The 26,907-nt window shown below is 46.4% G+C and overlaps 2 protein-coding genes across 7 annotated transcripts in view; one reads left to right on the forward strand and one right to left on the reverse strand.

The window, feature by feature from the left end:
• The window catches only part of TDRD12 (tudor domain containing 12), a 78,390-nt gene extending 52,945 nt beyond the window's left edge, over window positions 1-25,445 (forward strand). For 3 of the 4 annotated variants that reach the window (XM_021094274.1, XM_021094276.1, XM_013988548.2), the window contains 10 exons: window positions 6,506-6,693; window positions 7,444-7,654; window positions 9,130-9,222; window positions 11,470-11,642; window positions 20,583-20,677; window positions 22,118-22,178; window positions 22,267-22,380; window positions 22,467-22,620; window positions 22,705-22,780; window positions 23,241-25,445. In XM_021094274.1, the coding sequence (XP_020949933.1) occupies window positions 6,506-6,693; window positions 7,444-7,654; window positions 9,130-9,222; window positions 11,470-11,642; window positions 20,583-20,677; window positions 22,118-22,178; window positions 22,267-22,380; window positions 22,467-22,620; window positions 22,705-22,780; window positions 23,241-23,332 (1,257 nt within the window). In that variant the 3' untranslated portion in view covers window positions 23,333-25,445. Of the gene's footprint in view, window positions 1-6,505; window positions 6,694-7,443; window positions 7,655-9,129; window positions 9,223-11,469; window positions 11,643-13,689; window positions 13,871-20,582; window positions 20,678-22,117; window positions 22,179-22,266; window positions 22,381-22,466; window positions 22,621-22,704; window positions 22,781-23,240 lie in introns of those variants that run through there. The other variant, XM_021094277.1, reaches the window with a different exon arrangement.
• Window positions 22,294-26,907, reverse strand: part of SLC7A9 (solute carrier family 7 member 9) — a 41,319-nt gene continuing 36,705 nt past the window's right edge. The window contains exons 13-14 of one of the 3 annotated variants that reach the window (XR_002344386.1): window positions 26,648-26,762; window positions 22,294-22,312 (exon numbers count right to left, since the gene is read on the reverse strand). Coding sequence is in view for 2 of the 3 variants with exons in the window: in XM_021093176.1 (XP_020948835.1) it covers window positions 26,698-26,762 (65 nt within the window). In the remaining variant the exon portion in view is untranslated. 3 annotated transcript variants of the gene reach the window in all.

Raw genomic sequence — 26,907 nt, forward strand, 5'->3', positions numbered from 1 at the left:
GAGATTCCCAGGCTAGGGGTCTAATCGGAGCTGTAGCCACCGGCCTACGCCAGAGCCACAGTAATGCGGAATCCCAGCTGCGTCTGCGACCTACACCACAGCTCATGGCAATGCTGGATCCTCCACCCACTGAGCAAGGCCAGGGATCAAACCCACAACCTCATGGTTCCTAGTTGGAATCGTTAACCACTGGGCCACGACGGGAATTCTGGAGGTGACGGTCTTGATCTATTTTGTGGCTACATCTTTCGAATGCGTTTTCGTTGTGTGTAGAGATGATTATTCTCCTTTTCTTCTTTTTTGTCATTGTAACTTAGTCTGGGATTTGACCTTTGTACTTTGCTGTTGCTCATTTTTAGATAAAATTCCTTTTAGTGAAATTTAAGAAGGAGGTGTGGGTCGGGATAACTTTTCCAGTTTCACAGACTTTCTTTCGTTTCCGTGTCTTGTTTAAAAAAAAAAAAAATTGAAAGTGGAAGCACAGTTTGAGTGTTTTTTTTTTTTGAGACTCTCTGGCTCTGTGCCCCTCCTCCACGTATCTGGTGTATCTGGCCTTTCTTCTTCTGCTCTTCTTCCTCTTCCCCTTCTTCACCGCCGCCACCGCCTCCTCCTCCTCCTTGTCCACCTCCTCCGACACCACACCTGCAGCATAAAGAGGTCCCCAGGTTAGGGGTCAAATTGGAATTACAGATGCCAGCCTACACCACAGCCACAGCAACATGGGATCTGAGCCATGTCTGTGACCTACAACACAACTCACGGCAATGCTGGATCCTTAACCCACTGAGTGAGGCCAGGGATGGAACCCGCATCTTCATGGATGCTAGACAGATTGGTTTCCACCGAGCCACAACGGGAACTCCCTGGCCTTTCTTTTCCTTCATCGCTCTTGCCCCTGGGTGGACAGGCTGAGATATTACATGCAAAACAAAGAAGTTTTGTCTGGGGGTACTGAGAAAGTTTTGTGAATAGAGAGCAGTGATGCTTTTACAACATTGCAAGGGTAAGTCATGCCACTGAACTGTACACCAAAAACATAGTTAAAAGGGAAAGTGTTGTATATTTTATCACAAATTTTTAAAATTACTAATGTAATATACCCAAAAACATGGAGTATTACACTTTAAAGAGTGATCAGTAAAGGAGTTCCCATCATGGCGCAGCAGAAACGAATCCATTTAGGAACCATGAGGTTGTGGGTTCAATCCCTGGCCTTGCTCAGTGGGTTAAGGATCTGCATTGCCGTGAGCTGTGGTGTACATCGCAGATGTGGCTTGGATCTGGCATTGCTGTGGCTGTGGCGTCAGCTGGCGGCTATAGCTCCAGTTAGACTCCTAGCCTGGGAACCTCCGTACGCCGATGGTGTGGCCTTGAAAGGACAGAAAAAAAGAGTGATCAGTATGGTGTGCGAATTATGGGTCAGTGAGGTTTTTTTAATGGGTCCCTCAAATCTTTTTTTTTAATTTGAGCTAAGTTTTATTTATTTATGTTTTTCAAAGTATAGTTGATTTACAATGTTTCTGCAGTTCCTGTTGTACAGCAGAGTGACCCAATCACACACAGTTCTCTGCACTGTGCAGCAGGACCCCATCAATGGCCCATCCATTCCAAATGTTACAGTTAGCATCCACCAGCCCCAAACTCCCTGTCCATCCCACTCCCTCCCCTCGCCCCTCTGGCAACCAGCCGCATTTCTGCTTTCCTTGGCCGTGATCTGTTTCTGTTTTGTAGATAGGATCATTTGTGCCCTATTTTAGATTCCATAAAGAACTAGTATCATATGGGACTTGTCTTCTCTTGCTGACTTACTCAGATGTGTGTTTTGTAAAACGTTTCTCCCAGTCATTGGCTTATCTTTTCATCCCCTTTATACAGTGATTGCTTGTTATCCATGGATTCAGCTAACCTCAAATCTAGCATATTTGGCAAGAAAGACTTGAATTTGCAGTGGGCCAGCAACTATTTACATAGCATTTACATTGTATTAAGTATTATGAATAATCTGGAGATGATTTAAAGTATATGGGAGGCTGGGATGTCCCTAGGTTATCTGCAGATATTGACATTGTATACAAGGGACTTGAGCATCCCTGAATGTTGGTATTCATGGGGGGCGGGGGGGGGGTCCTTGAACCAATCCTCCGTGAATACTAAGAGATGATTATAATGTCATTTGGAGAGCAGAAGTTAATTTCAATAACTTCCAACTTTCCAGTTTTTCCTCTCATAAGTTGTGCTTTTTCTGGTGTTATATCCATAGAGTCATTGCCAAACCCAGGGTCACTTGGATTTTCTCCCATGTTATCATCCTCATCTGCTTTTATTTTGGGGTCCATGGGGGATAGTTTGTTGCAATTATGGCCCTGGTTTTGGCTTTGCTATCTCATTATTCTGTCTGTTGTATGTGGGCGGATTCAGAGTCACAAAGAGGACACCTCAGTGCTGCCACCTTCCCAGAAACCCTCTAACCAAGCCCCCTTTTATTTTTCATTTATTTTCTATTGAAGTATAATTGATTTACAATGTTGTGTTAGTTTCTGGTTTACAGCAAAGTGACTCAAGTATGCACATTCATACACGTATTCTTTTTCCTCTTCTTTCCTATTACGGTTTATTACAGGATATTGAATATGATTCCTTGTGCGATACACTAGGACCTTGGTGTTTATCACTTGCAACTATTTCTCCCAGTCCATGGGTTGTTTTTCATTTTGTTTATGTTTTCTTTTGCTGTGCAAAAGCTTCTGAGCAAACTTAGGTCCCATTTGTTTATTTTTGCTTTTACTTCTCTTGTCTTGGGAGACCTAAGAAAATATTGTATGATTTATTTCAGAGAATGTTTTGCCTTTGTTCTTGTCTAGGAATTTTATGGTTTTGTTCTTACAGTTAGGTCTTTAAGCCTTTTTTTTTTTTTTTTAAATGACTGCACCCACAGCATATGGAAGGAAGTGCCTGGGTCAGGGATTGAATCTGAGCTGCAGTTGTGACCTACGCCACAGCTGTGGCAGTGCTGGATCTTTTGACCCACTGCACCAGGCCAGGGATTGAACCTGAGCTTGTGCGGCAACCCATGCCACTGTAGTCAGATTCTTAACCCACTGTGCCACAGTGGGAACTCCCCTAAGCTATTATGAGTTTAATTTTTTTTTCAAATGGTTTTTATTTTTTCCATTATAGCTGGTTTGTAGTGTTCTGTCAATTTTCTACTATACAGCAAAGTGACCCAGTCATACACACACACACACATATATATACACATTATTTTTCTCACTTTGTCATGCTGCATCATAAGTGACTAGATACAGTTCCCAGTGCTACACAGCAGGATCTCATTCCTTATCTATTCCAAAGGCAATAGTTTGCGTCTATCAACCCCAGATTCCCAGTCCATCCCACTCCCTCCTCCCTCTTGGCAACCACAAGTCTGTTCTATTTTGAGTTTATTTTTGTGTGTGGTGTGAGGGTGTGTTCTAGCTTCACTGATTTACATGCAGCTGTCCAGCTTTCCCAGTACTGCTTGCTGAAGAGACTGTCTTTCTCCATTATATATTCTTGCCTCCTTTGTTGAAGATTAATTGACTGTAGATGTGTGGGTTTATTTCTGGACTCTGTTCTGTTCCATTGATCCATACATTTGTTTTTGTGCCAATACCACACTGTTTTGATTGCTGTAGCTTTGTAATATTGTCTGAAGTTTGGGAAGGTTGTGCCCCCTGCTCTGTTCTTTTCCCTCAGGATTGCTTGGGCAATTCTGGTTCCATATAAATTTCAGGATTATTTGCTCTAGTTTGGTGAAAAGTGTTATGGGTAATTTGATAGGGATTGCATTAAATCTGCAGATTGCTTTGGGAAGTGTGGTGGTTTTAACAATATTAATCCTTCCAGTCCAAGAGTATGTGATATCTTTCTGTTTCTCTGAACTATCTTCAGTTTCCTTTGTTAATGTTTTATGGTTCTCAGTCCTTCACCTCCTTGATGAGGTTTATTCCTAAGTATTTTATTTTTTAAATGTCATTTTAAAAGGGATTGTTTGTTTACCTTCCCTCTTGGCTATTTCATTGTTAGTGTAAAGAAATGCTACTGACTTCTATATGTTAATCTTTATGCCGCTACTTTGTTAAATTTGTTTATCGGTTTTAGTAGTTTTTGTGTGGAGTCTTTAGGGTTTTCTGTATATAGTATCATGTCACCTGTGTGTAATGACAGTTTTATCTCTTTTCTTCCAATTTTATTTCTTTTGTTTGTCTGATTGCTGTCGCTAGGACTTCCAAAACTATGTTGGATAAAGGTGGTGAGAGTGGGGTAGGTCCCTTTGTGGCTCAGTGGTAACGAGCTGTGAGCTGTGGTATAGGTTGCAGATGAGGGCGGTGTATGGCTGGCAGGCACCCTCCCATGTGCCCAGGCCCAAGGGGTTCCCTGCCAGGTGGGGCGTTTGGACAAGTTAGCCACTCAGTCTGGAGGCCTTGTGCACTCCCCCTCCAGTCAGGGGCGTCCAGGCTTCTCTCTGCCACGGCCGTTCTGCCTGCTCCGTGTCTCTGAGGATGTGCGCTGATGCTGTGCAGAGCTCGGGCCTGGATTGTGTTCACCTATGTGTGCTCAGCCCCTTAGGCTTAACGTGGAGCCTTGTGACTTAGGAAAGACACTTTCCCCTTTGTTCCTGTCACCTGAAACAGTCGCCGTTAGCATCTTACTGTGTCTTCCCTGTCGTTTTTCTTTGTGTATCTTTCAAAGAAGATGCACCTGTTGTTGGGGTCTAAGTCATGTCCTGCCCAGTCTCTCATGAGTTGTGTTATTTTCTCTGACCCTCTGCATCTTGTGTCCTGACTGCTGTCACCCAGTGGGTGATGTCTGGATGCCAGGTTGCTGGGGCCCCTAAACCATAGGGGAGGCCTGCTTCCTGGGCGAGGCCCACTCCCCGCCTGAGTGTTTACCGTGGCAGGTTCTCCATGGTGCTGGGAATGGCTGGCGTGGGAGCCGTGACAGGCTGTTAGCTCTCCTCTTTGGGCGCGTGTCCCAGTGGGGATGGTTAACCGGAAGATGGAGAGGCTGAAATGCAGTGACGTTACGGTGTGTGCTGGGGGGACAGGGGGTCCTTTGGAAGGGACAGGCAGGAGGGGCTCTCTGAGGAGGGGTCAGCTGCCCCGAGGGCCAGTGGTAAGAAGGATCCAGCCATGAGAATATCTGGGGAAGAATATTCCGGGCAGTGGAACCAGCAAGTGCCAAGTCCTAACGTAGGGATTGTGTGGTGTGTTATGGGGACTGTTTGTAGTGTAGGGCAAGGCTTACTGGCAAGTGTGGGGGGGCCGGCAGTGATGCTGAGGAGGCCACAGAGGAGCGTCACAGGCTGTCAGCCCTGTGAGAGCCAACACCTCTTTTGGTCACAAGGGGTGGCCTTAACCTCCACCTGCCTGGCCTCCCAGTTGGCACTGCCCTCTCTGCCATCACACCAAGGAACTGCTTCTCACTCCTCGTGTCTGCTCTGTTGCCAGGGCTCCCTGCCCTAATGCACGGTGTTTGCCCCCATCTGAAATGCCTTCTGCACACCCTTGCACACCTGTGCACACTGACACCCCCCGCATATACCAGTAACCTGCCTGCACTCGTCGGCAAGGAGTTGTCTTCTTAACTACATACCTGCTGTGGCATGTCTGTCCTGATTGCTGAGGGTCCCTCATGCTTCCTGCCTGTGTCCCTTTTGCCTCACACACAGCAAGCTCTTGGTAAAATACTTCTTGTTATGTGAGCAAAGATCAGAAAGAGCTCAAGAGACAAAGGAGGCTAGTTGTTTGTTTGTTTGTTTGTTTTATTTTTGGCTGCGCCTGTGGCATGCAGAAGTTCCTGGGCCAGGAATCAAACCTGTGCCACAACAGTGAAAACACCAGATCCTTAACCCACTGCACCACAGGGGAACTCCCAAGGAAGCTATTTTTTAAAGGACTTTTATCAAGTACAGTTAAAAGGCAAACAAGGGAACACATCAATAATAAAGAAGTTTTAAAATAATATTTACCCAAAACATCTTCCTTTAGATTTAAAGTGAAATTAATTATTTGTGAGTATGCTAAGGTTTTTTATTTTTTGTTTGTTGGTCTGTTTCCTAGTTTATTTTGTTTTATTTTAATTTTAATTTTATTTTACTTTTTAGGGCTGCTTCTGTGGCATATGGACGTTCCTGAACTAGGAGTTGAATTGGGGTTGCAGCCGCCGGCCTACACCACAGCCACAGCAATGTGGGATCCAAGCTGCATCTGCGACCTATACCACAGCTCACTGCAATGCTGGATCCTTAATCCACTGAGCAAGGCCAGGGATTGAACCCGTGTCCTCATGCCTACTAGTTGGGTTCATAACCTGCCGAGCCCCAACAGGAACGCCTCTAGTTTAGTTTATTTTAAAATTCCTGTTTATGAGCTTCAGGCTCTTAGGTCAGGTGCTGACTTCTGCAGATAACCCTTTGCTTTAGATTGAGTCTGTTTTCTGGATGTGTTTACTGTTTATGTTGCAGGTAATACCCTTTTACATTTTAAATGCCACCAATTACCTTGGTCGTATAGTTGATAAACATGTGGATCTTTATGCAACTCTTAGTGTGGAAATGAAAGAGTATTTTGAGGATCCCAGTAATACAACAGCTGTTGAAAAGGTGGAGAAATTTGGATTATATGGATTAGCAGAAAAAACAGTCTTTCACAGGTAAAATGTCACGTGTTTCATCTCTAAAGGCTGTGTGACATAAGGTCACTTTAAGTGGTATCAAATCCCTATTCTCTTCTCTATCTGGCCAGCGTCCTGGAGGGTGGTGGGAGGGTTGTGTCCCCTCATGCCCAGCCCAGCTGTACCCAAGGCTCATCTGCCCTGGGGCTGCTGAGCACAGAGCCTGGAGGACAGTGCGACACATGTGGCCAGTCATTGAACTGTTACTGTGTGTGTGCACACACGTACATCTTTAACTCACTTCATTCTTACAAAATTCCCACAAAATAAGCAGAGTTCCCATTTTACAGACAAGCAAACTGAGCCTCAGCCAGGTCACGTAAGTTATCTAAGACCAGCTCGATAAATGGCACAGTCAGTATTCCCACCTGCCTCACGTGCCCATTTGCACCAATGTCCCTCAAATGCCACACCTGTCCCCGTGTGATCGTAAGTCCAGGTTGAGAAACTTTGAGTATTGAATTGGCTGTGTGTATTTTTACTGTGTTGTCAGATAAGGAATTTTTTTCTATTCAGAGTACTCCGCAATTTTTATACTTAGGTATACCCAAAATAAATCAGTCATGGCTGAGCGCTCTTGACGCCTCTAGTTATTTTATTTCTGGTATGAAGTAAAGTCCCCATGCAGGTTAGGGGACTCTTGTGTGTTTTGCTTTTAATGCGTGAGCTGAGGCAGGGGTAATGTCCCGTTTGAGTCTCTGTGTTGGATCTGCCACTGTTGTTCTGCAGGGTTCAGGTGTTGGAGATGAGCCAAAAACAAGACCCCTGGGCCCTGAATACTGTCCTGGTGAAGTTTATAGATGAAGGCAGGACTGGACTCGCCGCAAGAGACCAACTGCTGCATCTCCCAGAGTGCTTCCACACTCTGCCCCCGCAAGCCGTGGAGCTCATCGTCTGCAGAGTGAAACCCGCTGACGATGAAATCGAATGGAATCCGAAAGTGAGTTGTTGCGGCTTTTTATATTTATCTGGTTGACTTTTGGAACATATGAAACCTAGAATATACACAGAATGGAGCTGTGTTTGCATTTGGAGTGTTGGTTTTGTGTAAAATGCTTCGCGTTGCTGGGCAGTTAAAGCACAGCTGCACTTCCAGCGCCGGGTGCCCGACGCCACGCCGCGCCTCGGCGTGATCGGCCCTGTTATCGTTAGTGCGAGCAGATGCAGGCGATGTGCTCAAAATAAATGGGCTGTCACTTATGGAGCATAAACAGCGTGAACACGTACAGAAGGGGATGAACGGGGACGTAGGTGAGGGACACTCTCCGGAGAGCCCAGGTGATCCCACTGGGGTCAGGAAGATGGGCAAGGAAGGAGAGAGCCCCGAGAAGCTTCCTGAGGGGCCTTCAGGATGGGTCACTAGGATGTCTCCAAGGGGACCAGAGAAGGCACCAAAGGGGAAGAAACCCACCTGTGCCAGGACGCAGAGCACAGAAGAGCAGCCCCATGTGGCCTCGCAGAGCTGTCAGAGGGGGCGCGGGGGGGCCCCCCCGTCCTCGCAGGCGGCAGAGACCAGATAGACAGTCCCGCTCATCACCAGAGAGGCGAGTCCTGTTCCTAGTGGTGCTCCTGGTTCTTCCAAGGAAGGTTAAATTTCATCTAATCTGATTAATAGGATGTGAAAGAAGCCATTGCAGTTGGCAAAGTAAAGAGTTCGGGTTATAAACCGAGGCGTTGGGAGAGGACAGGTACAGAGGCGAGTCCCCGACACGGGTCCATGCTGTGGACGCCTGACACACACCTAGCAGCCTGACGTGAAAGGGTGGATAAACATTGAGTTTTGGACTTCCCGTCGTGGCTCAGCAGAAACTAATCTGACTAGTGTCCATGAGGATGCAGGTTTGATCCCTGGCCTCGCTCAGTAGGTTAAGGGTCCGGCGTTGCTGTGGCTGTGGTGTAGGTTGCAGATGAGGCTTGGATCTGGCGTTGCTGTGGCTGTGGTGTGGGTTGCAGATGAGGATTGGATCTGGCATTGCTGTGGCTGTGGTGTAGGCTGGCAGTATAGCTCTGATTTGACTTCTAGCCTGGGAACCTCCATATGCTGTGGGAGCGGCCCTTAAAAAAAAAAAGACAAAAAAAAAATTGAGTTTCTTTGGAACTCAGTGAGCTGTGGAGAGAGGGTCCTACTGTTAGCGTCCCTGGTGCTGAATGGCTCCAAGATGTGGCTGCCACCCCTGGAGCAGCAGGAGTACCCTGTGCTTGGGACTCGCCTTTGCCCCCTCTTCCTCTTCTCTGCTGTCAGCTGCCCTTGCTGGTGAGGGGGCATGATGGCCTCCGTAACCTGCCTCATGGGGTGGTGGTGAGGCTCAGGTGAGAGGCTTGGAAAGGCTTCTTGCAAAACTATAGAGCATATACAGAATACAGTGTTTTCTTAAAGCTTCAGATCAATTGCTTATGGTTTTTTTTTTTTTTCAGGTCACTAGATACATTCATCATAAAATTATTGGAAAACTGCATGATGCAAAAGTGATGTTGGCTTTAGGAAATACAGTTTGGATTGATCCAATGGTAAGTATGTAGTTTTCTTGAAAAGAAGCCTGTGTTTGAGTGGGCCCCTAAGGTTGTCCAAATTATTCTACCTGTTGCTTTTTTTTGTGCTCTTTTTAGGCCCTTGCCCGCAGCATATGGCGGTTCCCAGGCTAGAGGTCGAATTGGAGCTGTAGTTACCGGCCTGCACCACAGCCACAGCAATGCCAGGTCCTTAACCCAATGAGTGAGGCCAGGGATCAAACCTGCGTCCTCATGGATACTAGTCAGATTCATTTCCACTGAGCCACCATGGGAACTCCTCTATCTGTTGCTGGAATAATTATTTGCCTCACGTAAGTGGAGGCTTATTTGATAAAGTGCTCTGTGCAAAGGGAAGTTTTTTCACGTTATTTGCATGAATGTGTTCATGGGTTTTTGTGTTTCAGGGAATCTTTGACATGGTAACTCAGCGTTCGCAGGTGTGTCTGTATAAATCACATACACTCAGGCATACAACCAACGCAGAAGCTTTGTGAAACTGCCTTTGCTTAGTACATGTGACATGGCAGTCTCTACCACTTACAGTTCTGCTCTTGTCCCCTTTTCCAAGTGTCAGCTGTGCACCCCTAAACTGACCTCACAGTCCGCTGTCCACACGGGCGGGGAGCCCTGGGCCAGGGTCTGCCCTGCAGCAGCACAGCCCTGGGCTGGCCTGGTTGTCTGTGATCTTAAAGTGCTCGCGAGTGTGGAGGACTTTCCAGGACGGGCTTTATCATGTTCGTGGTTTCCATCTCATTCATTTTCCGGTGTTTATTGCGCATGTGCTGTGTGCTAGGACCTGTTCCAAGCACTGGGCTTCCATCCGGGAGCAGACGCCTGCCCCGGGAGTGGGCGGGGCCGAGTGTGAGCACACGTGACTCCGGGCCAGCCCCATCCCCCCCTCTGCCTGCACCCCGGGAACTCTCCGTTTCAGTCCAAAGTTTTGCTCTCTTAGACTTCAATCATAAGAAATATTTTGCTGAACGTTATTTTTGTAAGCATGAAAACGCCTTAACACTGAAAAAAGTTTGAATATAATATAAGAGAAGAGGAGAAATGGTTATTAGAAGAGAAGGTAGAGAGACTACCAGTGCAGGTCAGTGAAGAGACATTGTAAAGTAGTCAGTAGTGTGGCGATTCTTTTTGTTTTTGTTATTGTTTTGGCCGTGCCTGTAGCATGTAGAAGTTCCTGGATCGGGAATCGAATCTGTGCCACAGCAGTGACAACACTGGAACCTTGGCCACCAGGGAACTCCTGGGGTGGGTTTTTTTCTTCTTTCTTTCTTTTTAGGGCCACACCTGCAGCATATGGAAGTTCCTGGGCTAGGGGCTGAGTCAGCTGTAGCTGCAGGCCTACGCCACAGCCTGTGGCAACACCAGATCCTTAACCCACTGTGCGAGGCCAGGGATTGAACCTGCATCCTCACGGACACTATATCACGTTCTTTCCCCCCGAGCCACAGTGGGAGCTCCCTGTGGTGGTTCTTTATCAGAGAAAAAAATGGAAACTTTATAAAGGATTTTTAAAACTATAGCTAGGAGAGTGAAGCAAAGAAGGAAAACCTACCTGGTTTCCGTAGCTCTGAAATGCCGCAGTGTCCATGGCAGTTGGAGGGGGACAAACCCTACACCTGCCACCTTACCGCCCAGCCCCACCCCACCCATTGGTCCCAGGCTGTGGAGAAAGGCCCTATCCCGTTCCCAGACGGAGGTGCCCCAGCCAGCGCCAGCTTGTCCCCCACCCCGTGAAAGTCCTGGGGCCACACCTCCCACCAAGAGGGATCAGACTGTTAACAGATTTTCATGTTTTACTTAATTTTTTATAAATTGAAATGGATGAGAATATTTTGGTTGCAGAAAACAACAACAAAAAAAAGTGGAGGAAACCGTCCAGGAGTTAGGATCTAGGGTCTTGGTGGAGGCCCTTTCTGGGCATCTGCAGACTCTGAGCCTCCTTGTTAAGAGACATGAAAGTACTGGTGGGAAAACCAGAAGATCCAAGAACTGGGTACCACATCCCAGAGGGGTCTTGTCTGGGGTTTTACTCCAGGACTTGATCTTGGCCCCAGTCCCAGACCTCCTCTCATTTCCCCAGTGCGGGGCTGAGTTCCGGCAGAGTCCCACGCCGTGGCCCCACACCGTGGTGCCAAGTGCGTGGTGAGCTGCGGATGGGCCCCTCGAGAGTGTTTGTGATCCATCGGAAGTGCGCTGTGATTCCTGCCATCGTACTTTTCTCTTTGATTCCAGGTGCACATTACAAAACTTTCAAACTTGAAAACTTCTGTCATTGATTATAATGTTCGAGCTGAAATTTTGTCAACGGGAATGGGCATCGATAACCCTGAACATGTACAGCAACTGAAAAAATTATACCAAGACGCTAAGATGCCAACGTTGGAAGACAGCCTAAGCCAAAATCTGTAAGTGGATTTTTAAAGTTTTTAAAAATTTCGTGGGAGTGTAGTCGATTTACACTGTTGGGCTAATTTCTGCCGTAAGCCAGGCGATTCAGTTATACATGTATATTCTCATGCAGATTCTTTTCGCTTACGGTTTATCACTGGATGGATGTAGTTCCCTGGGCTGTACAGTGGGACCTTGTTATTTATCCATCCTATGCATGATAGTTTGCCTCTGCTAATCTCAAACTCCCAATCCTTCCCCTCTGCCCCATACCCCATCTTCCCCCTTTGGCAACCACAGGTCTGTTCTTTGAGTCTGTTTCATAGTGTATTTTAGATTCTACATGTAAATGATATCACGTGGTATGTGTCTTTCTCTGTCTGACTTAATTCACTTAATATGATAATCTCTGGTTCATTCGTGCTGCTGCAAATGGCATTATTTCATTCTTTTTTATGACTGAGTAATATTCCATTGTATATCTTTCCCATATCTTCTTTATCCATTTGTCTGTCAATGGACATTTAGGTTGCTTGGCTATTGTGAATAGTGCTGCTGTAAACATACGGGTGCATATATCTTTTCGAATTACAGTTTTGTCGGGGTATATGCCCAGGAGTAGGATTGCTGGATCATATGGCAACTCTGTTGATAGCTTTTTTTTTAGGGCTGCACCTGCGGCATGTGGAAGTTCCCAGGCTAGGGGTCGAATTAGAGCTGCAGCAACTGGCCTACACGACAGCCACAGCAATGTCAGAGCCAAGTCATATCTGTAACCAACTCCGCAGCTTGTGGGGCAACTTGCGCTGGATCCTTAACGCACTGAGAGAGGCCAGGGATTGAACCTGCATCCTCATGGACACTAGTTGGGTTCTTAACCAGCTGAGCCACAATGGGAACTCCTATTTTTAGTTTTTGGAGGAACCCCCATACTATTATCCATAGTGGCTGCACCAATTTACATTCCCACCAACAGTGTAGGAGGGGGGTCCCTTTTCTTCACACCCCCTCCAGCATTTGCTATTTGTAGACTTTTTAATGATAGCCATTCTGACCCGTGTGAGGTGGTACCTCATTGCAGTTTTGACTTGCATTTCTCTGATAATTAGTGATGGTGAGCATCTTTGTATGTGCTGTTTGGCCTTAGTATTTTGCTGCAGTAGCTCATCCATCAGTTGTACAGCAGGTAGTGGTTGAACCTTACCCTGAATTCCCCTGCTCTGTTCAAAGCAGCTGCTTTCTTGTGGCTTCACTTACACAGGTCTTCCAGAAGATACTGCTTTCATTAAAGAAGCCTATTATTATTATTATTATTGTTATTATTATTGTTATTTTTAGAGCTGCACCTGCAGTATATGGAGGTTCCCAAGCTAGGGGTTGAATCGGAGCTACAGCCACTGGCCTACACCACAGCCATAGCAACGCAGGATCCGAGCTGCATCTGCAACTTGCACCATACTGTTTTGTGGAACAGTTTTGTGGAAATAGAACTCACAAATGTGATGGACAGATTTTTGGAAAGTAGAAGAGTTTAATGAGTCTCCTTGTCCAAACCCCAGCCCACATTTTTCTTTTTGGTTTAGTATTATAAAACAAATGCTGAATGTATTATTTCACCTGTATCTCTTACAGAATGAATTTTTGTTAGCTGTTTTTGTTTGTTTGTTTGTTTTGTCTTTTTGCCATTTCTTGGGCCGCTCCCGAGGCATATGAAGTTTCCCAGGCCTGGGGTCGAATCAGAGCTGTAGCTGCCAGCCTACACCAGAGCCACAGCAACTCGGGATCCGAGCCATGTCTGCAACCTACACCACAGCTCACAGCAACGCCGGAACCTTAACCCACTGAGCAAGGGCAGGGATCGACCCCGCAACCTCATGGTTCCCTAGTCCGATTTGTTAACCCCTGTGCCACGATGGGAACTCCTTTGTTAGCTTTTTATTGACAGCACACGTACAGAAAAGTACATGCATCCTAAGGGTGGTTTGGTGGATTTTCTGAGCACAGAAACCAGCCCCAGATCAGGAAAGGTGCATGATTCACAGCCACCCCTGTTCCCTCTCCAAGGGCAGCTGCCTTCTGGACACAAAACAGCATGGATAGCTCTTCCTTGGTCGTACTTGGAATGGAATCACGCGGAGTGGCTCTTTCGTATCTGGCTTCTTGAACTGAGCATTTTTTGTGAAATTCATCCACATCACATGTGCCGCTGTGGACCACAGATTCTCCTTGCTGTGTTGTATTCTATGGTATGAATATAGCATCATTTGTTTATCCACTCTGTTGCTGTTGGGAGAAATTTCCAGTTCTGGGCCATTTCTGGTGGCACTTTAAACATTCTCCTGCATGTGCTTTGGTGCCCTTAGGAATGCATCTCTGATGGAATGGAATTGGTGAGTCCTAATTAGAACTACTGCGCAACAGTCTTCCACCAGCAGCGTGTGAGAGGCTGTGGAAGTCACTGAACAAGGACACCAGCAACCTCCAGAGGGGAGGGCAGCACCGCATGTGTGTCCAGAGGACTCACACCAAGAACCCCTTTCAGTCAGGGAGAAAAGGGCAGACACCTCGTAGAAACGGGCAAAAGATTTGAACAGACACTTCACAGTGTCCAATTCATTAATTGCCGAGTAATTAACATATTGAAAGGTGCTCAGACTCATTAGTCATTAGGGAAATGCAAATTAAAACCACAGTGCAGCATGGGACCTAATCAAACTTATAAGGTTTGGCACAGCTAAGGAAACCGTAAACAAAATGAAAAGATAACCTACAGAATGGGAGAAAATATCTGCAAACAGTGCAACTGACAAGGGCTTAATTGCCAAAATATACAAACAACTCCTTTGACTCAATGACAAGAAAAAACCCAATTGAAAAATAGTCAGCAGACCTAAATAGACATTTCTCCAAAGAAGACATTCAAATGGCCAGTAGGCACGTGACAAGATGCTCAGCATTGCTCATTGTGGGAAGTGCAAGTCAAACTACAGTGAGGTAGCACCTCATACCAGTCAGAATGGCCATTATTCTGTCTACAAATAGCAAATGCTAGAGAGGATGTGGAGAAAAGGAAACTCTCCTACAGCGCTGGGAGAAATGTAAATTGGTACAGCCCCTACGAAAAACAGTGTGGAGGTTCCTCAGAAAACTAAAAGTGAGATTACCATATGCTCCTGCCGTCCTACTCCTGGGCATATATCCAAACAGAACTAGAATTCAAAAAGATACATGCACCCCTGTGTTCATAGCATCACAACTCACAATAGCCAAGACATGAAAACAACCTAAATGTCCATCAACAGATGAATGGATTAAGAAGATGTGGTACATACATGCCATGGAGTATTACTCAGCTATAAAAAAAATGAATAATGTCATTTGCTGCAACGTGGATGCAAGTAGAGATTCTCATATTAAGTGAACTCAGAAAGAGACAGATACCATATGATATCACTTACACATGGAATCTAAAATGTGGCACAAATGAACATATCTATGAAACGAACTCACAGACATAGAGAATAGATTTGTGGTTGCCAAGGGATTGCAGAGAGAGTGGGATGGCCTGGGAGTTTGGGGTTAGTAGATGCAAACTAGTACCTTTAGAATGGGTAAGCAATGACATGCTACTGTACAGCACAGGAAACTATATCCAATCTCTTGGGATAGACCATGATTGAAAATAATATTTAAAAAGTGTGTATGTGTGTATTTTTATGACTGAGTCACTTTGCTCAGCAAAAATGGCACAGCACTGTAAATCAACTGTTTGTTTGTTTGTTTGTCTTTTTGTCTTTTCTAGGGCCGCACCCGCGGCACATGGAGGTTTCCAGGCTAGGGGTCTAATTGGAGCTGTAGCCGCCAGCCTACACCACAGCCGCAGCAATGTGGGATCCAAGCCGTGTCTGCGACCCACACCACAGCTCACGGCAATGCCAGGTCTTTAACCCACTGAGTGAGGCCAGGGATCGAACCTGCAACCTAATGATTCCTAGCCGGATTCATTAACCACTGAGGTACAATGGGAACTCCATCAACTGTATTTTAAATTTAAAAGATCCATTGTGTGATAATGGGCCAAAAAAACCCCAACCTGCAGGGCAGCAAACCACTTTTGGCCGTGAGAAATGAGTGGAGGGCACTGTAGAGTGATGGTGAGGATGTGGAGAAACAAAGTTCTTTAAGAACTCCACTGGAGGGCGGTTATCACAGCTAACGAAATTAATGGTACTTTCTTAAATGGAATTTTTTTTTAATCGTGTTAAGTAAAAACATCTGTTAAATATACTTTAGCAGACTTTCTCATTTTTACTTGTTTTTTGGACGTGGGGGAAAATGCGATCAATCACGTTAACTATTTCTTGCGTATATATTGCAGAGGCAGTAAGTACATTCGTATTGTTGTATAACCATCACCAACTCCGGCTCCAGAACTTTTCATCATCCCAAACTGAAACTCTCTACCTATTAAACTGTGGCCCTTATTCTCTCAGCGCCTGGCATCCTCCATGCTCATTTCCGTTTCCATGAATTGATCTACTCTGGGTGCCTTATGTAAATGGAGTCATAACAATATTTGTCCTCTTGTATCTGGCTTATTGCACTTAGCATAATGTTTTCAAGGCTCACATATGTTGTAGCAGGTATCAGAATTTATTTTTTTCTATTTTTATTTTTATTTAATTTTACTTTTTGTAAAATTATTTAATTTTATTTTTTTCTATTTTTATTTAATTTTACTTTTTGTCTTTTTTGTCTTTTTAGGGCTGCACCTGAGGTGTATGGAGGCTCCCAGGCTAATCGGAGCTATAGCCGCCGGCCTGCGCCAGAGCCACAGCAACGCAAGATCCGAGCCACGTCTGTGACCTACACCACAGCTCACGGAAATGCCAGATCCTAATCTGCTGAGTGAGGCCAGGGATCGAACCCTCGTCTTCATGGATACTAGTCAGGTTTGTTGACTGCTGAGCCACAACAGGAACGCCTGTCTTTTTTTTCAATTAAAATTTTTGGTCATGTCTGCAGCACGCAGAAGTTCCCTGGGCCAGGGATTCAGTCGGTGCCACAGCAGTGACAAAGCCAAGTTCTTAACCACTGGGGACCAGGGAACTCCAGAATTTCTGTCCTTTTTAAGGCTGGAAAATATTCTGTTGTTTTGGCTTTTGTTTATCCTTTGATCTGTCAGTGGACATTTGGCTCTTGTGAATAGTGCTTGTGAATAAACTTCAGTGTACTACTATCTGTTCAAGTTCCTGCTTTCTGGTCTTTTGGAATTTCTGGGTCATATGACAATTCCATATTAATATTTGAACTGCCAGAAGTGGGTCCTGCTTTGGCATGCCCATGGCTTTCTAAGAGCCGTCCAGCGTACTGCTTTCGAATGTCCTGATTTGGAGTGAGCCTCCCCCACTTCTCCTCCAGGCCTCAGATGGTCTGTGTGTCTCCTTGCCCGTCCTGTCTGTGGGTCTGTAATGGCCTAGAATTTCTGAGCAGTGCCCACAGCTGTCCCACCTGTGTTCCGAGTTTTGTGAAACAAAGACAAAGCATCTTGCCTTAGTCCCTCAGGTAGCCCCTAGACGGATTAGAATGGGCTACACAGTATTTCACAGATGAACCCTGCTCTGCCCTCTCTGGATTCTGGGTGGGGGAATAGGAAGTTGGTCTGACGACCTCTGCTGGTTGTTCAGGGTATCAGCGGGGAAATGGGAACCTGCAGCTTCAAAGTTAAGTGATATGGGGAGCTCCCTGCTGGCTCAGTGGGTTAAGGATCCAGTATTGTCACTGCTGTGGTTGCGGGTTCAGTCCCTAGCCCTGGAACTTCCTCACGTCATGGGTGTGGCAAAAAAAGTTAGGTCATATGAAAGCAATTTTATTTTGGCAACTGAGTCACTTTATTTATCGGATGATGGGCATCTGTGAGGGCCCGCCTCATGCTAGGAGGCACTTCACAGCACGGCCTTGCTGGCCTGTCTCCCTCTTCTCTGATCTGCCATTTTGCTCTGTGAGTATTTTGGTAGCAAGATGCTGGAATATTTCTTCCGTCTGACTTGGTTTTTGTTGACGTAGGTAACAGATAAATACTTTTAATTCAAGTTGCTATTAGGTGAAATTGAAATTTTAAAACTTCTTCGTTTGTTCAGGAAATATTTATTGAGTATCTCCTGGAAAAGCAGTAGTGAGCACAAGGCATGCAGGGCCAGTTCATGCGGTAGAAGAGAGGCGGATGATGAGCGGGTTACAGAGGTGCACAGCGGGTCAGATGGTGGTGTGAGGTGGAGCAGGTTAATGCAGAGGGAAGACAGGCTGAGAGGGTGCGCAGCCAGCGGAGACACAGGAGGTGAGGCCTGATCCGGGTCGGTGTCAAGGTGAAGACTCGGGTGGGAGAGGGAAGCCTGGGTCATTCGTTGGCTCTAAGAACAGGGAGGAAGGTACAGTGACCAGAGCAGCACAGGAGGGGAGAGTCTCGGTGTGAAGGTTGGAGCAGTCCCGGGGGGCAGATCTTGTTGGACCCTGTGGCCGTTGCAAGTGGCAGGCTCCTCCTCTGAGAAGGTGGCACTGAGAGAGGGTTTTGAGCACAGGATTGGCTTAATCAGAACATCTTGGGTTGCTGTGTTGAGAACAGGCTGGAGTCGGGGACAGAGTCTGTGTCCAGCATTCAGGACAGGATGACTGCGGCTCGGATTCGGGGGCTTTGGGGATGTGAGAAGCTGCTGGAAGCTGGATGCTGGACCAGGGCCCCAAAGAGCCCTGGACCTCTCAGGCTGAGAGATGGGGGGCAGCAGGGACATGGGGGAGGAGCCTCAGAAGGAGCAGCCGTGGTTGGTTGGAGGGAGCATGGAACACCGCCTTCCATGCCACAGGCTTCATGCGTGTTAGGCAGAAGTCCCCTCGATGACACTCAGGCACACTCCCAATCCCGCAGGTGTGTGTGTGTGTGTGTGTGTGTGTGTGTGTGTGTGTGTGTGTACATGCATTTGTACATGTTCGCTCCTTTAGGCTTGAATTATCTCAAAGAGAATGCATGAAAAATGAATTGCATTGTTGCCGAGACCAGCTTAGCAGGTTGGGGCTGAAGATTGGGTGCTGTGAAACTTAAGGAAAAAAGTTAACATAAAACAAGACACAGAGACATTTATCTTAAGTAAAGGTGGGAACCGGGGGACTCAAGGTCTCAGGAACCAAGAGCCCTGCCTCAAGAAACCACACTACTTTTATTGTGCTCTTGAGGATGACATCAAGTGAGGAGGGGGTTGTAGGTGCAGGATATAGGGTTTTTTAATTTTATTTTATAAGTTCTTTTATTATTTTAAAAGTCATATAGCCAGTTGCTGATTAAGCTTTTATTCTGACCTTTAGGCGTTTAACAGTCATTAGCATTTGAGGAAGCTTGGCATCAGCTCTCTATGCACAGCATTCTAGGGAATCACCATTGTGCTTCCATAGACCGTGTGCCTATCTGCAGCAACCCAGCGTGCCTAGGTTTGCACCTCGGTTCTCCTTGCTGATGCATATCCTGCTAACGACCCCTCATAAACCCCTTGGGGCCATGAGGCTCCTCTTTCTTTTGTTCTTAGGACATATCATGCTGTGCACACAGCGTTCCAATCTGCACAGGTCCGATTGCCTAGACCAATGCCTTACGTCCTCATTCAGCTGATCCTATGAATAAACTTATGGCCTTTAGGTCTTTGCGCTTAAGTTTAAGTCATTTGCCAGCACTGTGACTGTTTTTCAAGCAGGAAGATGGGGTAAAGTAAAGCAGGACAAGATGAAATTTTCAGCAAAGAGGCTAAGAAAATATGGTAGAAACATGTCTCATGACACATTGTCACCCATGAGGAAGGAAATTGGTGGTTGGGGAACCTCTGTTGAAAGGGAGATTTTTCACTGTGGAGACCTTTCTGTTTAAAAACATTGAACCACGTGAATGTGGTGGTTACCTAATCAAAAGAACACAATTTAAAAATTTTTATGAGAACGAGACAGTCTTCTATGTACTGATCTAGAGTAATCTCTGGTCATTAAGTACAATAAAATAAGGGGTGGAAAAGTGAATGTAGCAGGTTCCTGTGTGTTTAAACTGTGTGTGTGGGAGTTCCCGTCGTGGCGCAGTGGTTAACGAATCCGACTAGGAACCATGAGGTTGCGGGTTCGGTCCCTGGCCTTGCTCAGTGGGTTAACGATCCGGCGTTGCCGTGAGCTGTGGTGTAGGTTGCAGACGCGGCTCGGATCCCGCGTTGCTGTGGCTCTGGCGTAGGCCAGTGGCTACAGCTCCGATTCAACCCCTAGCCTGGGAACCTCCATATGCCGCGGGAGCGGCCCAAGAAATAGCAAACAACAAAAGACAAAAAGACAAAAGACCAAAAAAAAAAAAAAAAAAAAAAAAAACCAACTGTGTGTATGTTTGTTAGATAGAAAGATACAGATGGCAATGTTTGCTTTTTCATGCAAAAAAAACTTATAGAAGTAGTTCCAAACTGGTAAAGGAGTGTCTCCAAGAAGCTAGGGCAGGAGAGAAAAGGAGATGGCTTTTTATTTTCTCCCCTTTTATCCTCTTTGAAGTGGGCCATGGATATACTATTCTCAGTGGGTTAAGGATCCAGTATTGTCACTGCTGTGGTTGCAGGTTCAATCCCTAGCCCCAGAAGATCCGCATGTCATGGGTGTAGCAAAAAAAGTTATGTCATATGAAAGGAATTTTATTTTGGTAAATGAGTATTTATCAGATGATGGGCATGGATCATCTGCTCTCACCCAGTGCCGGGGCACTGCCATGCACAGAGCTGGCTGCGCTGCCCATCATCCCTACCTGAGCCATGAGCTCTGTGAGGCCCGCCTCATGCTGGGAGGTGCTTCACAGCGCGGTCTTGCTGGCCAGCCTCTCTCTTCTCCCTGGGAGGTCCCTGTAGAGAGCCCGTCTCTTCCTCTCAGAGTTAACCTCTGCTTCTTCTATCCAGGATGCCGCCTTCAGCAGCTGATGCTGTTGGTCCGCAGAGCACAGGGCCAGAGAGAGGTGCCGACTCCGAGACAGACTCAGAAAACCAAAAGCAGGGTTGGTAATTTACAAGTTGGTTAACTTAAAATCATTAATGTTTGGAAATTGTCTAAGGTTTAGGCTTTCCACTTCTGGATGAATTAGAGGTGACAAACCGGTATTACCTAACTTTGTCTTTTTGACAATTCAGGTTTCCGTTTTTTGCTGCCTTTTTTTAATTGTTTTTTTTTAAATTTTTTTAATGATTTTAATTTTTCCATTATAGTTGTTTTACAGTGTTTTGTCTATTTTCTACAGTACAGCAAGGTGACCCAGCCACACACACACATATATACATTCTTTTTCTCCCATTATCCTCCATCATGCTCCATCATAAGTGACTAGATGTGGTTCTCTGTGCTGTATGGCAGGATCTCATTGCTCATCCACTCCAGAGGCAATAGTTGCATCTGTTAACCCCAGAGTCCCAGTCCATCCCAATCCCTCCTCCCCCTCGGCAACCACAAGTCTCTTCTCCAAGTTTTTGGTGCCTTTTTTCCTTTTTGTTACTTGAGGTATAATGCTCATCCACTGAAGTGCACAGATCTTAAGTGTATAGCCCATCAGAATGTGTTACGTGTATGCGTGTGTATCAGCCACACCTGGATCAAGCCAGGCTGCTGAACGTCTCCAGAACCCCAGTGGTCTCCCTGATGCATCTGCCCTGTCTGTGACCCTTCCTAGTGACCCCTGCTTTGACCTCTGTCACCATCAGTTTTGCTGAATTAGAAGCCCCTTGGTATACACTCTTATGGCTTCTTTCACTCTGCGTTACATCTGTGAAATTCACTGAGATTATTTCAAGTAGCAGTGGTGCCTTTTTTTTTTTATTGCTGAATTGTATTCTGTGATGGAACATACTACAATTGATCTGTTTGCCTGTTGATAAACATTGAGGTTGTTTTCAGTTTTTGAATGTTGTTATTAAAACTGCTTATAAACATTTTTGCCCAAGTCTTTGGAAGCTTCAAGATGTTTTAGATTTAGAATTTAAATTGCATTGTTTTAAGAAATGTCATGCTCAGCAGTGGTTCCTTGCGTGTGTATTGGCTGCTGTTCTGAAAGTCCCCTTTAGTGGGCTCCTAGCAGGTTAGGGAAGCAGACACGCTGGAGCATTTGTGTCCTGCAGCCAACAATTTTAAAATTTACTCCTGATTCTTTAATTTTTTTTTAGTGATTTTTATTTTTTCCATCATAGCTGGTCTGATTGTTTAATTTTAACATTTGTCAAGGCAGATGTTTGTTTTATTAGTATAATATTTGATTAGTTTTACAAAGTGAGGTGCATTTTAATTTTTTAAAAATTATTCTTTACAATTGGATACTTTGGTCACTGTGAAATTTATACTCTAGTTCCTCAACTAAAAGTTGCATAAAATTCAAAATACATATATGTACACACATAAATTGTGGAGTCACATATAAATAACCTATAGGAAAATTTGACTTTTTGTACAGAAGCTTTACCTGAAAACCCTGGCGATGCTTCCAGCAACAAAACTGCAGAGCCTCCGAAAAGGTGCGCACCACACTGGGATCTTCTTTCCTCCGTCCTTGCCTAGTGAATGAACTGAGATGAGTGGATAATGCCCTTCCTTTTCTTGTAGCTTCCACCCACAAATAAAGTGGTTCCAGAAAGAGGACGTGGTCATACTGAAGATAAAAATAAGGAATGTAAAAGATTACAGATGTAAATACTTTAGAGACAGAGTGGTTTTCAGGTGGGTGTAGGTATTGCTTATAAAGTAAACCAGAAGTAATTTCTAACATTTTAGAAGGCTGAGTTTATTTCTTTTTGTAAATCTAGTGCCTGGGTGGGAGAGAAACTGTACTTGGCTGATATGGAGCTGCAGGCCAGCATCATTAAAGACGACTGCAAATGCATAATTAAAAACGATGAACCGATCATCACTCTTGCAAAAGAGAAAAGGGAGCCTTGGTGCGGCTTGCTCAAACAGAGGGTGAGTGGAAGTCAGCCGCGCCTGGTCCTAGCTCCCTGAGTGTGTTTTATTTTCTCACGTAACGTAAGCTCTCATGTTGAACAGAATCCTAACGTGGCTTTTGATTTTGACCACTGGGAAGACTGTGACGAGGATAAAGAGGAGAGCCACTTTTGCACGGGTAAGAGGGGGCACACCCTAGAGGAGTCCTAGGTCCTGAGCACCTCGGGGTGGACGCAGACAAGTTGCTCGGCTGATTGCAGAACTGTGGCCTCTGTGGAAATGGGCCCATTAGTGTAAAGCCTTAGGAATTAGTTTTCTCCTTGTGGTCGATCTTGGTGCCAAACGTTTTGCTTTGAGGAGGTATCAACTCTTGGTTGTAAGCCAAGAGCTATAACACTTATAACACTTTTACAAACATTTCTCTTAGGAAAACAATTTAGTCCTAAGCAGGCAAAATTCATCTGCTCATTTCTTGCTTAAAATGGTGAAAATATAAACTAAGTCACAAAATATTAGAGCTAGAACCTAAGGGGCTTTTTCTGCAATGACCAAAATTATTGCGGGGGGGGGGCGCGGCAAGATGTACTATTTAATCTATAATTATCCACATAATTTCAATAAATATCTAACTCTTTTAGTTGTAAATTCTAAAAACCCGTCTTGCCAAGTGGCAGAGGTGGTTGAGACCAGTGACAGATCTTCGGAGGAAGATGCCAGTGACAGTGAATGAGAATGGGAATCGCAACGTGCACCGCGGCCGGAGGACTCTGAACAGGAGCGGACACGGCTCTGTGACTGAGGCTGAGGAGCTGGGCAGTCACGCACAAACCTTTTGTCACCTCAGAAAGTATGACTGAGTGTCACCTTGTGGTGCTGGGATTAGTAGGGATGAGAAATTCTTGAGTGTTTGAAAAGCAGGCTGATGATGAGACTGGAAGGAAGCGGGAGGCAGAGGCCCAAACACGGCCCAGCCCTGCGCCTCTCGTTTGAAGCCTGCCTGGGCACCCCGTGGAATTTGGGTAAAGACTCGCACTGTTGGGTGTTAGGGTTTTTTTGTTGTTGTTGCTGTTCCTCTTCATTGAGACCTGTGTTTGGCACCTTCTTAAACTCCGCTCTCGGGCGTATGGATGGAGGTTTGTGACAATTCATGCTCAGTGCAGCTTAACAGGCCTCTTCAAGCGGGAGGTGGCTGGAATCGGGCATAGCTGTCCTGCGCCAGCGCTCCCACTGTGCTCTGGATGTTGACAGCCACCCAGGGCGAGGTTGCGTCTTGTCAGGAGATAGTCCGAGGATGGGGAGGGGGTTGCCTCGGCAGTGGCAGCCTGACCCAGGGCTTTCTGGAAGTAAAGCGAGTGCTTCTGCAGATCCCTCTGCGCCTGCGGAATCCTGGGCAAGCAGGGCACAGGTTCTCGCCTGTGGACACAGAAAAGGACGTGTGGGGTGCCTGGAGGTGACCCGCAGCACACCTGAACGTGGTGAGCCCTGAACACCTCAGGACCCCATCCCGGGGTGAGGCTGTGGTGCCCAGGGTCACGAGGTCATCAGGAAAGGTGTATTGTCCTTTCCGCTTAAGTGTGGGAACACCCCGAGCCTGACTTCACATTAACTGAGCAAGTTAGAAAGAGCAGCTGTTGGGAAGGTTACAGCCTGCATGTGCTGCTTCAGTGCGCACTTGGAGGCTTTGCCTAGAGGTGGAAAAGAACGCTGATTGGGTCCGACTATTGGGATGGACCCCAAGATCTTTGTTCTTCTTCTCTTTTTTTTTGTCTTTTTGCCTTTTCTAGGGCCTCTTCCCGCGAGTCTTTGTTCTTTTTATACATCAGAAAGCACCTGCCCAAATCCATGTATATCTCGGGTCTAAGCTACCACCTTGAGTGGGCAGTAAACTCATGTCATGTCCCATGAGCAGGTGTGGGTCACCCCTGGCTCTCAGTTTCCTCATCTGTAAACAAAACAAAACAAACAAACAAACAAAAAAACCAAAAACAGCAGTTCTACTCCTCGTGGGGTCTGGCCTTGGGCGGCGAGGGGTGGGAGTGGTGCTGCTGGGCTGGGTGAGGCCACTGCCCTCTGGTGGGTGGACGTGGCGTCCAGCCTGGACAGCTGCCGGGAGTGCGTCCTTGCCGCTGCCGACTCCCGTGGGTTGCAGCCTCTGGCAGATGGGCACTTGCAGCATACGTACGGTGAATGATGTTCCTTTTTCTTGGCTAAATTGGGCAAGCTCTTCGGGAAATGTGAAGGTCCCGTGTCTTTGCCAGCAAAGGTTCTGATTCTCTGAAGCTCTTGTAATGTCAGGTATGTCTGTAGATAAAGCTTTGCTCCCACGGGGGAGGCCTCCAAGCTGCTCTGCTCTCCCTGTACGCTGGCTCCTGTTGTCTCTTTCATAAAATGTAGCAAATAACAGCAAACAGTAGAGCGCACAGGTGTGTTCCCCACGTATGCATGTGGGGGTCCTGCTGCACAGGTGTGTTCCCCATGTACGAGTGTGGGGGTCCTGCTCTCAAAGAGGATGCAGGGCCGATTCCCTCGCGTGGCTCGCCAAGAGCTAAATGAAAGTGCTGGGCAGAGGAGGGCTGCATGTTTAAATCTCCATTACTTTTTTCAGATGCTTAAATTTACGGCTGAAGTTCTAACATTTGGTAAAACATAGCACACTGACTTGTGAAATGTAAACAATTTCTAATTTTTTTTGTTGTCTACTATTAATATGCACTGATTTGGTTTTGGGGGGAAATTTCTGAAATGCAAGGTAAAAGTACTTTCTGTGCTTCTAAAATTGCTCACCTCCTTAGTTGTGTGGAGGTCTGTTGCAGCATATCAATAAAAGTTCAGTGTTTTCATGGGCATGTCACTTTTTCCGTTTTTAAGGCAGTGTTTTGTCAGGGTGCTCCCCAAGGGCCAGACGCAGAAGAGTATTTTGTCCACCACCCTGTCCGGGTTGCCAGGAGTGCCCGGGAGGGCTGCCAGGGACCCTGTGAAGGAGGGCCCCTCGGGGACACAGGCTGCAGATGGTTGTGGACTGTCAGCTTTACGTGGGGGGCCTTGACATCCAGCCTGGGACAGACCAGCCACGGGCATCCCAGGTGAAATGGGGGAATGGGAGGGGTCGGGAGTAAAGCATTTGTACTTTAGAGCTTTAAAAATCCATTTCAGGAGTTCCCATCATGGCGCAGTGGTTAACGAATCTGACCAGGAACCATGAGGTTGCGGGTTCGGTCCCTGCCCTTGCTCAGTGGGTTAATGATCCCGCGTTGCCGTGAGCTGTGGTGTAGGTTGCAGACGCGGCTCAGATCCCGCGTTGCTGTGGCTCTGGGGTAGGCCAGTGGCTACAGCTCCGATTAGACCCCTAGCCTGGGAACCTCCATATGCCACAGGAGCGACCCAAGAAATAGCAAAAAGACCAAAAAAAAAAAAAAAAAATCCATTTCACTCACAGCAGATGTTTCGCCAATTTTATATATAAAAATACGTGTATAAATATATAGGTATATATGTATAAAATGTGTGTGTATATACATGTACACACATACACACCTATGGTACTGATCACTGGGTTCCAAGGATACTGTTTACTGAGGAGATGTGATGTCCCCTCCCCCTTTTTGTCCTTTAGGGCCGCACACACACGGCATATGGAGGTTCCCAGGCTAGGGGTCTAATCGGAACTGTAGCTGCCGGCCTACACCCCAGCCACAGCAACATGGGATCCGAGCCGTGTCTGCAGCCTACACCACAGCTCACAGAGCGAGGCCAATGATGGAACCCACGTCCTCATGGATGCTAGTCAGGTTCGCTAACTGCTGAGCCAGGAGGGAGCTCCGTGACGTACCCCTTGGGAAGGAGTCACCGCGTGGTGGGGTCGCTCTGTTTCAGACCTTCCCTGGCCACCTGCCTTCTGCCAGGTTACATCCTTGCTGCTGATACCCTCAGCAGACACCCACCCCGCGCATTAAGGATGGCTAAAAATAACGGTATCAAACACATGTGAATGCTTTTTTTTTTTTCTTAAAAACATCAGGAAGAAATAGCCACAAATACTGCTTACAAAAATAAATTTCATCACAGCTTGGACTTGGCCCTGGGAGGCTGAGCTTGTTACTCTGGTGGTTCCTCCGGGGGGACGACTTCCATGAGCATCTGGAGGTGCATGGTGAGCGGCTCTGGAGTGAAGACGATCAGATGGAAAACCGCAATTAGAAGTCAGCCTCGCCTCCCCTACTGCTGCAGGCTCATCTCCTCCTTGGTGGGTGTGTTTCCTGTCAGAGCCCAGGCCCAGGGGACCAGGTGGGTGGAGGCGGGCAGACC

Source organism: Sus scrofa, chromosome 6 (assembly GCF_000003025.6).
Source record: "Sus scrofa isolate TJ Tabasco breed Duroc chromosome 6, Sscrofa11.1, whole genome shotgun sequence".
Taxonomy (NCBI): domain Eukaryota; kingdom Metazoa; phylum Chordata; class Mammalia; order Artiodactyla; family Suidae; genus Sus; species Sus scrofa.